Source organism: Corapipo altera, unplaced genomic scaffold (genome assembly GCF_003945725.1).
Source record: "Corapipo altera isolate COAL_440 unplaced genomic scaffold, ASM394572v1 131388, whole genome shotgun sequence".
NCBI lineage: Eukaryota > Metazoa > Chordata > Aves > Passeriformes > Pipridae > Corapipo > Corapipo altera.
Window position 1 is genome coordinate 16140 of NW_020885142.1, and position 11061 is coordinate 27200.

Consider the following 11061-nt stretch of genomic DNA (forward strand, 5'->3'; position numbering starts at 1 on the left):
TTACAAAAATTAGAAAAATAAAAGCTAATAGGGGCTTAAGGCATCAGTTATAAGTGATCAGACAAAAGATCTTAATCAGAATTATTTACTGCACAACAGAAACATCAAAACTACGAAGAGTACAGGATAAGACAGGACAGTGCTCTACACTAAAGTAATTGTTGAAGCAATTCTACTAAAGCTGAAACAAAAGCAATAATTCTTAATTAGAGATGGATGGAACTCCCCCAGACCAACATTCACAGGGAGATTGCTCTCAACCTCCAGCAGTGACCTTGGGGGGGTCCCCAGCCAAGGCAGGAATTTCCACACAACCCTCAAGAAGGGTTCTGTTGGAAGAAGCTGCCCCTGGGAAAGGGGACTGGCCCTTTCTGGTAGGAAGGGATGGACTGACAGTCACTGGACTCCAGGGGTTGCCTCACCATCAGGGGCTTCATTCGGGGTGGAAGCAGCGGCCGAAGCTCTTCCCTCAGTCTGGGCACTGGTAGGGTTTCCCTTACCGGTGGGTCTGTTGGTGTTTGGTCAAGTGTCCGCTCTGGGCGAAGCTCTTCCCACACTCCCCACACTTGTAGGGCCTCTCCCCGGTGTGGATGCGCCGGTGGGTGACGAGGTGGGAGTTCTGGTTGAAGCCCTTCCCGCAGTCGGTGCAGCGGAAGGGCCTCTCATCCGTGTGTGTCCGCTCATGCACGAGGAGATCTGAGGTGGTCTGAAACCTCTTCCCACACTCCCCACACTTGTATGGCCGTTCCTTGGTGTGGATTCGCTGGTGGATGCGGAGGTTGGAGCTGTGCCTGAAGCTCTTCCCACACTCCCCACACTTGTAGGGCCTCTCTCCAGTGTGGATGTGCTGGTGGGTGACAAGGGTGGAGTTCTTCTTGAAGCCCTTCCCGCAGTCAGTGCAGTGGAAGGGCCTCTCATCAGTGTGTGTCTGCTCATGCACGAGGAAATGTGAGCTGATTTTAAACCTCTTCCCACATTCCGAGCACTTGTAGGGCCGTTCCCCAGAGTGGATGCGCTGGTGGGTGTACAGGGTGGAGCTTTGGCTGAAGCTCTTCCCACATTCCCCACACTTATAGGGCCTCTCCCTGTTGTGAATGCGCTGGTGGGTGCGGAGCCCGGAGCTCTGGTTGAAGCTCTTCCCACATTCCCCACACGTGTAGGGCAATTCCCCAGTGTGGATGCGCTCGTGGGTGCGAAGGGTGGAGCTGTGCCTGAAACTCTTCCCACATTCCCCACACGTGTAGGGCCGTTCCTCAGTGTGGATGCGCTGGTGGGTGCAGAGGTGGGAGCTGTTCCCGAAGCTCTTCCCACATTCCCCACACGTATAGGGCCGTTCACCAGTGTGGATGCGACGGTGGGTGTGGAGAGTGGACCTGTCACTGAAGCTCTTCCCACACTCCCCACACGTGTAGGGCCGTTCCCCAGTGTGGATGTGCTGGTGGGTGAGGAGGCTGGAGCTCTGCCTGAAGCTCTTCCCACATTCTAAGCACCGGAAGGGTTTCTCCCTGCTGGGAGGCTGCTCAGGGACCACCAGGCTGGAGCTCCCCCTCAAGCTCTGGCCGCCTTCCCAGCACAGGCTGGGTCTTTCCTCCTCAGAGCACCCTGGGATGGCTTTGGAGCCCCTCCTGTGGGGGGATCTCTGAGCCTCTTCCTCCCCGCTGCCTTCCTGTGCCGTGGAGCCCTTCAAAACGGCCTCTCCCACCAGGGTCTCACGGGGGGATTTGTCCTCCGGGCTCTCCGTCCTCAGCTCGGGGCCTGGGGCAGGAAGCAAGAAGGACAGGGAGGGGATTTGCCTCCGGCCCACAGGGAAGGCCAAGGACATCCCCCCAACTCCGGCCCCGGCAGGACGGCGGCGGCAGCGGGGTTGTCCTGCAGCCGGGGCCATGCTCGGCTGACAGAGCCAGCACAACACCTGCCCAAAGGGCCACTGACTTCCTCCTCACCTGCCTGGGGGGCCCAAGGCATCTTCCTCTTCCTCGCAGCCTCCTCCTCCATCCGCCCAAGCTTTGGGAAGGACAAATCCTGATGGGGGGAAAACAAGGGCTGAGTGCGTTGGCTTGGGAGTTCCTCCTGCCTGAGTCCATCTCTAGAACTCACCTGGCATCATAAAAACCTCCAAAACACCAAGATTCAGCCCAAAAAAACCCAAACCACCAACATTCAGGTAAAAAACCCACAGAAATAGCCCTTAGGTCCTCAAAATGCAAAAAGTTGAAATTCAGCTAAAAATACTCCAGAATATGAAGATTAGCCCAAAAAATCTCTCCCAGAAGTTGTCCCTCTTTCATCTCTCCCAACTGGAGTTCAGAGAGTCTCCCCTGTCTGGGATGCTGGGGATCCCACTTATGGATGCTGGAAGTGTTGCGGTCCCAATGGTCTCTTCTCCTCTGACTCTCGTCTTCGGGGTGCCACGTTCCCAGACATTCCCCCTCTCCAGGTTCTCCACCTTGTTGTCCCAGGGATCCCAAGGGTTCCAGCTGTCCAGGTTTCCCCTTCTCTGCTCCCCCGTTTCAGGTTCCTGGGTCGCTTCTCTTGCCCCTTTCCCATCATGGCCGCTCCGCTCACCCGACAGTGGCAGGAAGGGCAGGGACAGGAGCAGAGCAGGAACAGGAGCAGCAGGAAAACAAGCGCCTCCCCTCTCATCCCGCGGGTGCCCGGGAAGGGGGAACTCATCCCAAATATCCTGAGGGGAGTGCAGGGGGTCAGGACATACTCGGGCTGCCAGCACAGATTTCCCTGCAAAGTCTGCAGGGAGTCAAGCTCTGCAGAGGAGATTGTGCCACATGGATGGGATTGCAGAGGAGCCCTCAGGTCCCCAGCAGGAATCAGCAACCAGGAATATACACAAAAGGCCCCACCAAAGATTTCGGGGGGAGTGTCCTGTAGGGAGGGGACAGTGTCACCCCACCAGGGCAGGGCTGGCAAGTGGGAGGCTGCTCCAGGGCTCTGCAAGAGGCCTCGTGCTCTGCTCAGCCCCAGCACTGCCTGGTACCAACACCCCCGGCTGCCCCCGGCCCTGGGCAGCTCTGCTGCCACAGGCTGTGCCCTCACCGTGGCCCTGCAATGGCCCTGCCTGTCCCTCACCCGTGACCCTGCCCGTGGCCCTGTCCCTTGGCTCTCTCTCTGCCAGCTCAGTGTGGGGCACACGGGATGGGGGTCCCTCCCAAGCCCCCCGGGCAGCCGGCGTTGGCTGGGGGGATGTGAGGGCTGGGCCTGCTCAGCACAGCCCCGGCCTCGTGCCCAGCGCCTCTTTCCTGCCCCACACAAGAGCTTCCCGGCCCCCCCCAGGGCTCCCCTGCTGCTGCCTCTGCTCCTGGCCCTGCCTTTGCTGCTCCCTTGGCTGGGGCAGCGGCTGCAGGGGGGGATGGCAGCAGCTTCAGCTCCACGGCACTTCCTGGGGGGAGCTCAGCCCGGGGGGGACAGGCAGGGACCTGATGGGGATGGACAGGGGCCCAGCAGGGACAGCCAGGGCCTGCAGGGGAAGGCACAGGGACAACCTGGCCCCCCACACTGACACCGCTGTCTCTGCTCCTCCTTGCAGGCTCCGTGGCCAGGCACAGTTTGTGTTCCTGGGTGCCACCAGCTCAGCACTTGCAGCCGCTCAAATCAGCGCCCGCAGCTCTGCAGCAAAGCCCCAGCTCACCTGGCACACAGGGGATGGACACAGCACCTGCTCGGGGATGGGCAAACACAGCTTCTGTCTCTTCCCCACCACGGGGCTCTCCTTCCTCAGCAGCACCTCTGCCTTGCACTTATTCTCAGCCTCACCTCAGGGACAGCTCTGGCCTCACCTCCGCGCCACTTCTCAGCCTCACCTCAGGGCCTGGGCTCAAGGACAGGAACCTGCAGGGAGGGGACATCATGTGCAAGCTCAGGGCTGCCTGCTTGCACTGGCCTCTGGGCTTCCTTCTCCTTCTACAATCATCCCAGAACTTAGCCTGCTTTTCTAGCAACACACATTTACACACTAACCTTGGAGACAGATATGGACAGACATCTCTGTCACCCTGGGGATAGAGCCTCAAGCATGGGCTGCCATAGGAAAGGCAATCAGAGAATCACAGAATCAGCCACATTGGAAAAGACCTCCAAGATCATGAAGTCCAACCCTTGATCCAACCCCGCTGTGCTTCCCAGACCATGGCACTGAGGCCACATCCACTCTCACCTTCAACACCTCCAGGGACGCTGACTCCACCCCCTCCCTGCCCAGCCCATTCCAAGGCCTCATTACTCTCTCCGCAAAAAATTGCTTCCCAATATCCAACCTAAACCTCCCCTGGCACAGCTCAAGACCCAGCCCTCTTGTCCTACTGCTGCTTCCTGGCACAACAGCCCCACCCCCACCTGGCTCCAACCTCCTGGCAGGGACTTGCAGAGAGTCAGGAGGTCTCCCCTGAGCCTCCTCTTCTCCAGCCTCAACACCCCCAGCTCCCTCAGCCTCTCCTCACCCCACTTGTGCTCCACTCCCTTCCCCAGCCTCGCTGCTCTTCTCTGCACCTGCTCCAGCCCCTCCAGGGCCTTCCTCAACTCAGGGGCCAGAGCTGGACACAGCACTCCAGGGGTGGCCTCAGCAGCGCTCACTCCAGCCCAACAATCACTGCCCTGCTCCTGCTGACACACTCTTCCTCAGACAGGCCATTATCCATTGGCCCTCTTGGCCACCTGGCCACACTCTGCTTCCTCTTCAGCTTCCTGTCCATCCACACTCCCAGCTCCCTTTCTGCCTGCCTGCTCTCCAGACACTCTGGCCCCAGCCCGGGGGGCTGACGGGGCTTCTTGTGGCCAAAGGGCAGGACCCGGCCCTTGGCCTGCTTGAACCTCATCCCCCTGGAATCAGCCCATGGATCCAGCTTGGCCAGGTCCCTCTGCAGAGCCCTCCTGCCTTCAGCACATCAACACACCCCCAGCTTGGTGTCAGCTGCACATTTGCTGATGAAATGCCTGGTTCTGCAGCAGCTGCAGATGCTCAAGGGGCAGCAGGACCAAGTCAGGGGCCTGGGGGGCTTTGGGGTCCAGGAGGTTCCTGGGGGAGCTGGGGAGGGGCTTTGGGGACTGGGGGTACAGACCAGGACAGACCAGCACAGAGCATACAGACCAGTACCTCCTCATTGCTCCCCAGATCTCTCCTGGAGCTGGGCCACGTTGTCCTGGGACACCTGAGGCCCCCCCAGTGCCCTCCCAGTACAGCCCAGTGCCCCCAGTACAGCCCACTGTGTTCCTGTCCCAGGGTGCCAGGTGATCCCTCTTGGCGGGGGTTGGAAGGGATTTGAGGGGGGAGCTGGGGAAGATCTGGGGGGATCTGGGGGTGTTGGATGGGAATTTGGGGGTTTTGGGGGGCTTTGGGTGCATTTGGGAGAGTTAAAAGGTCTTGAGGTCATTGGGGGGGTCAAATGGATCTGTAGGGGGAGATGATTAAATGGAAAAGGGGGTTGGGGAACATTTGAGGGGGTTAAATGGGCCTGGGGGGAAGAGGATGGGCAGTACCACCAGCAGGTGAGTCCTGAGACCCCCTGGTGTCCCTAAGACCCTCTTTGTGTCCCCAGTTCCCTCCTTAACTCCCAAGACCTCCCTGGTGTCTCCATTTTCCCCAGGGCCTCCCCATGGCCCCAATTCCCCCCTTGACACCCCCAATTTCACTGTCTGAAACTCCTCCCCACTGTCCCCACTGTCCCCAAACCCCATCTCTTATGTCCCCAACCCTCCATCTCACCCCAGGAGCCCCTCCTGGACCCTCTGAGCACAGAAACGTCCCCCCCACAGTCACAGAAAGGCCAAGGGCATCTGGGGACACATTCGGGACAGTTGGGGGGCTTTGGGGGGCACTGGGTGATTACTGGGGGATACTGGGACACACTGGGGGGAACCAGGAGGAACTGGGAGGGACTGGGGGGTTACCGGAGGATTACCAGGACACACGGGGGGACACTGGCAGGTTACTGGGCCATACTGGGGGTTACTGGGTGCTCACTGCAGGATCACTGTGCCATACAGTAGGAGGTCACTGGGACACACTGGCTGGTCACTGAGGGGGTTACTGGGCCGTACTGAGGGCCACTGGGATATACTGGGGGCACTGGGATCCCCTTACCCGGATGTGGTACATAACCCTCCCGCACTTTGGGGGGCACCCCCAGGACCTCTCCCCTGGGGGCTGGGAGATCCCCTGAACCCCACTGCTGGGCTTTAGGGGACCCCCGGGACCCCTTCCATGTGAAGTCTCTGTGCGCTGAGTGTTGGGGGTCTCTGGGGTTCGGGAGGGGCATTAAGATCCCCTTTCCTTGGGGTCGGTTCGCCGGGCCGGCCGGAGCGCTGTGGCGGGAGAGGTAATGGCGGACAGCGCAGAGCCTCATGGGAGTTGAAGTTCCCTCATGCCCCCCCCGGGGGCGCGCCGGGGGAGGGGGGGGGGGTTGTGAAAACCCCCCCCCCCCCCCCCCCCCCCCCCGCTGGTTCCAGGCCTGCGCTCTGACCCTCGGGAACCCCCGAACCCCTTGGCTAAACCCTCCCGAGTCTTCCAGCCTTTCCACTTGCATTCGCGCTCCCCGCAGCCCCCGAGGGGATCCCCAGAGCCCCGCTCTCCCGCAGGCCCCGCCAGCTCACACAGTGTAGCGCAACCCTCGCCGTCGCCATGTTCTCCCGGAAGCCAACATGGCGCTCTGCGCGCGCAACGCCGTTACAGGCCCCTGCCACAGCCAATCAGCGCGCGGTCACGACCCCTATCCGCCAAGCGCCACGCCCCCGCTCTGCGCGGGGCACCACGGGAGTTGTAGTCTTGGGGGTCATTGCGGCCATTTGCATTTGACCGGAGTGACAACAGGACGTTTTTGGTTTTTTTGTTTTTCTGCCTACTTTTTTTTTCCTCTGTTTTCTTTCTCTTTTTGTTGCTTTTTTGTTTCTTCTTTCTTTTTTTCCCCTTTCTTCTTTTTTCTTTCCTTTTTTCTTTTATCTTGTTTTTTTTCTTTTATCTTATTTTGTTTTTTCTTTTTTCTTCTTTTCTTATTTTTTCCTGTTTTTTCTTCCTTTTCTTCTCTTTCTTCTCCTTTTTTCTCTTTTTCTTCCTTCTTCTCTTTTTATTTTCTTTTTTTCGTTTTTTTCTTATCTTTTTTTTTACATTGTTTTCTATCAGTTGTATTTTCAAGGAAGATTTAAACACATATCAAAACAATCTCCAGGTACATATCTTACCACAACAGATAATCTGCCATTGTTCCAGGTTCATGAGGATTCCCAAAATCACAAACACTGAGACACCAAGGGTGGAAGCAAAGCAACTTTATCTTGTCCCTTGCCATAGCATTCAATCCACACCGAGCCCTGGATTTCTGGAAAGCCGCTGGGCAGGGGCAGGAGCAGGAGATGGAGCTGGTGCTCAGCGGGAGGGGCAAGCAGGCCGTGCACCTTCCGTTAGAGGCACTTCAATTATCCAGGAGATCCAATGGTTCCAGGGCTGTGTGTCCATTCTTCAGGCATCCAGCCCTGGTGTGGCTTCGGCGCGGCTGCAGGCAAAAGCAGCCCTGTTTCCCAAAAGCGCCATGAGGAAGGACGGGGCGGAAAACCCCCCGTAGGAGGTAAATGAGCACCATTAAAAGCAGGAGAGAGACCCCCCACAGAGGGAGATTGCCAGGAGTCAAGGTAGAAGACAGAGCCCTCAGCAGAGGCCCTAAAGCTCCATCAGTGGGTTTATCAATAGGCTGAGCAGCAGAGCAGATACAAACAGCAGGGAATACATCCTCCTTCTCCCTGAAGACGTCCTCCAATAAGTCTAAAAGATGCATTTTCAAGGTGTCCAAATTGAAATAGAATATTGTCCCTTTGTCCCTACATCAGGTTCTGTTACTCTTCATGGCTGCATCAAAGGAAATGTTCATTGCTCATCCCTATTGCTCAGCCATAACCTTCTGTCCTGCTGCATTCAAGATCTGTTGTAAAATCTTCCAGTAAAGCCTGTGCTCTTGGGAAATTCCCTGCCCTGTTGTTCCTACAGGGCTCTGCAGATTTCTGTGCCGGGGGCTCCGCTGTCCCATTCCCACAGGATGAATGCCGGCACTTCCCACCTCTGTTGGTGGCGGGCACTGGGAGAGTGTCCCGGAGAAGAGGTTTCATGTTGGGGCTACCAAAGATGGGCACTGAAGGAAAAAATGAGGCTGCACACACAGAGTTCCATTCTGGGACTTGTCCGCCCATCTTTCTGGCGTCCCCCTTTCATTTGGGTTCCTTTGGAAACAGCGCCTGGAGTTTGTCTTTTAGTCCACTGGAATTCCCAGCATCGCCCCAAAGCAGTGCCCTGATCCCACACATTCCCCACTTGTGGGGGGTCCCACTCCCCTCCCACTCGGTTTGGGGTCCCACACCCCTTTTGTCCCCTCTGACCCCCCTTTTCCCACTGACCTCCCCCTTCCCATCCCCCGCTCACCCGAGAGCTCCTCACCCACAGCCAGGGGGGCTCCCAGCACCACCAGTGCCCAGAGAAGTCCCCCAGAAAAGGGGTTGGGTGGGGTCCTGGGTGGACTCTGAATGGGATTAGGGGGTGCTTGGAGGGCCGTGGGGATCCCAGTATGATCCCAGTATGATTGCAGTTTCTCCCTGCATGGTCCCAGTTCCTCCCAGTTGCCTCCAGCACAGACCCTGTTAATCCAAGTATGATCCCAGTCCTCCCCCACCATGGTCCCAGTCAATCCCAGTTACCCCACTGCACATCCAGTCACTCCCAGTTGTCCCCTTTATAGTCCAAGTTGCTCACAGTATGATCCCAGGATGACCCCAGCACAGGCCCACCTGTTCCCAGTATGATCCCAGTTGCCCCAGCGTGGTTCCAGTTGCTCCCCTTCACCCCTACTATGACTCCACTAGCTCCCAGTATGATCCCTGTCACTCCCAGTCTCTCCCAGTATGTCCCAGTTGACCTCAGCATGCTCTCAGTCACTCCCAGTATGCTCCCAGTCAGTCCCAGTATGATCCTAGTCACTCTTGGTCTCTCCCACTATATCCCAGTTGCCCCCAGTGTGGTCCCACTCACTCCTGATTGCTCCCAGTAGCTTCCAGCATGATCCCAGTTGCTCACAGCCACTCCCAGTCACCCCCACTAGGGTCCTAGTTGCTCCCAGTATGATCCCAGTCACCTCCAGAGTGATCCCACTTGTTCCCAGTATATCCCAGTTCACAGACTCACAGAATTAATTAGGTTGGAAAAGACCTCTAAGATCATCAAGTCCAACCTATGACCCAACACCACCGTGTCAACCAGACCATGGCACCAAGTGCCACATCCAGTTGTTTCTTAAACACCTCCAAGGACAGTTGCCCTTCTCTGGACCTGCTGCAGCACCTCAATGTCCTTCCTAAACTGAGGGGTCCAGAACTGGACGCAGAACTTGACCTGTGGCCTCCCCAGTGCTGAGTCCAGGGGGACAGTCACTGCTGTGAGAACGCTTTTGTTCCACGTTTTCACGGCGTTTGTGACAGATCAGATCAAGTGACCTTACAGGGATGGTTCTACCCCTGGCACAGGCGGTGCAAGCCCAGCAGCTGTGACACGGGACGTGCTGAGGGAGAAAAGCAGCTGAAGGAGAAGGCCTCGGCCTTCATCACCCTCACTTAGGGGGGGCCGGGGGTTGCCAGACCCCCCCAAAACACCCCCTGCCTCCCCCCCAAAACCCTCCTGAACCTCCCCCCCAAATCCGACCAAAAGCCATAAGGGAGCTCGGGGGGGGGACGGGAGTGTGTGGAGGGGAATTTTCAGGTGCAAAGGGGGGTGCGAAGTGTTGCATGATGGGAAAAAGGCCTTTCCCCCCCCCCGTGTCCTCTCCCACCCCTCCAGGGTGGGAGGGGAGTTTTTAGGGAGGTGAGAGGTGGTCGCCGCTCCCCCCCCGGGTCTGTGGTGGGTTCATGTTGTAAAGGGGGGGTTGGGGGGGAATTCTGGAGTCTCTCACCCCCCGCACGCCCCCCGCCCCACGTGGGCCCCCCTCTCATGTCGTGGTTGGTTCTGTGCCGTGGTGTCCGTGCAGTAAATTTGGGGTGTGTCCCCCCCCCGATGGTGTGTGAGACCCCCCCGAAACGGAGATACCCTCCAAAATGGAGGGTTGGGACCCCCAAAATGGGAGGGGGACCCCCCAAAATGGGAGTAGGGACCCAGAAATAGGGGGAGGAAGAAATGAGGGGGGGGATAAAGTGAAAGGGGGGACCCCAAAATAGAGTGGAAATCCCCCAAAATGGGGGAGGGCTCTCAAAATGGAGGGGGACCCCAAAATGGGGTGGAAAGCCCCCAAAATGGGGTAAGGGAGACCCAAAATGGGAGGTGGCCCCTCCCCCAAATGGGAAGGGGGACCCAGAAATAGAGGGGAAAAAATGGGGGGAGGAGGGGAATAAAGTGAAGGGGGGGGGCAAAATGGGGTGGAAAGCCCCCTAGATGAGGATTCAAAAATAGGGGGGAACGCCAAAATGAAGAGGGACCTCAAAATGGGGGGGGACCCCAATATGAGGAGGGGGGACCCCAAAATGGGGCCTGAGACCCCAAAAATGGGGGAGGAGACCCAAAAATTGGGGGGAGACCCCAAAAATGGGGCCTGAGACCCCAAAATGGGCGGGAGAGACCCCAAACTGGGGGGTAGGGGGGAGAAATGAGGGACGGGGACCCCCCAAACAAAAGGGGAGGGGTCATAAACTGGGGCTGTCACCCCAAAAAGGTGTGAGGGGAGGAGCCCAAAAAAGGGAGACCCTTAAATGGGGGACCCCAAAATAAAAGAGGAGGGGCCAGAGCCCAGACAGGAGGGGACCCCAAAATAAGGGGAGGGACCCCCAAAGTGGGGGGGAAGGGGGTGCCTTTCACCTCATAGAGATCCCTCGGCCCCACAGGGACGGTTCTGGGCCCTATAGGGACCCCTTGGCTCTATAGGGGCAGTCCTGGGCCCTATAGGAACCTTTTGGCCCCATAGGGACCTATAGGGCTCCTGGGCCCAATAGGGATCCATTGGCCTTGCAGAGACAGTCCTGGGGCCCATAGGGACCCCTCAGCCCCATAGGGACAGTCCTGGCCCATTGACCCTTCAGCCCTTCCCAGGATCC

General features: G+C 58.0%; 1 protein-coding gene across 1 annotated transcript; it reads right to left on the reverse strand.

The window, feature by feature from the left end:
* Window positions 1-263: 263 nt before the first annotated feature.
* LOC113960531 (zinc finger protein 501-like) lies at window positions 264-3928 on the reverse strand. The gene is made up of 3 exons (XM_027670143.1): window positions 3644-3928; window positions 1944-2022; window positions 264-1755 (listed from the first exon to the last, which is right to left on the reverse strand). Exons 2-3 carry the CDS (start codon window positions 1993-1995, stop codon window positions 497-499), a joined length of 1311 nt encoding a protein of 436 aa, XP_027525944.1. The 5' UTR covers window positions 1996-2022; window positions 3644-3928; the 3' UTR covers window positions 264-496.
* Between the last annotated feature and the right edge of the window lie 7133 nt (window positions 3929-11061).

What these genes read in the sequence shown, in the direction of transcription:
- LOC113960531 (XM_027670143.1), bottom strand. Translation starts at nt 1,995, where the DNA reads ATGGAGGAGGAGGCTGCGAGGAAGAGGAAGATGCCTTGGGCCCCCCAG. An exon ending in GCCTTGGGCCCCCCAGGCAG is followed by an intron (nt 1,756 to 1,943) that starts GTGAGGAGGAAG and finishes TTCCTGCCCCAG; the next exon opens with GCCCCGAGCTGAGGACGGAG.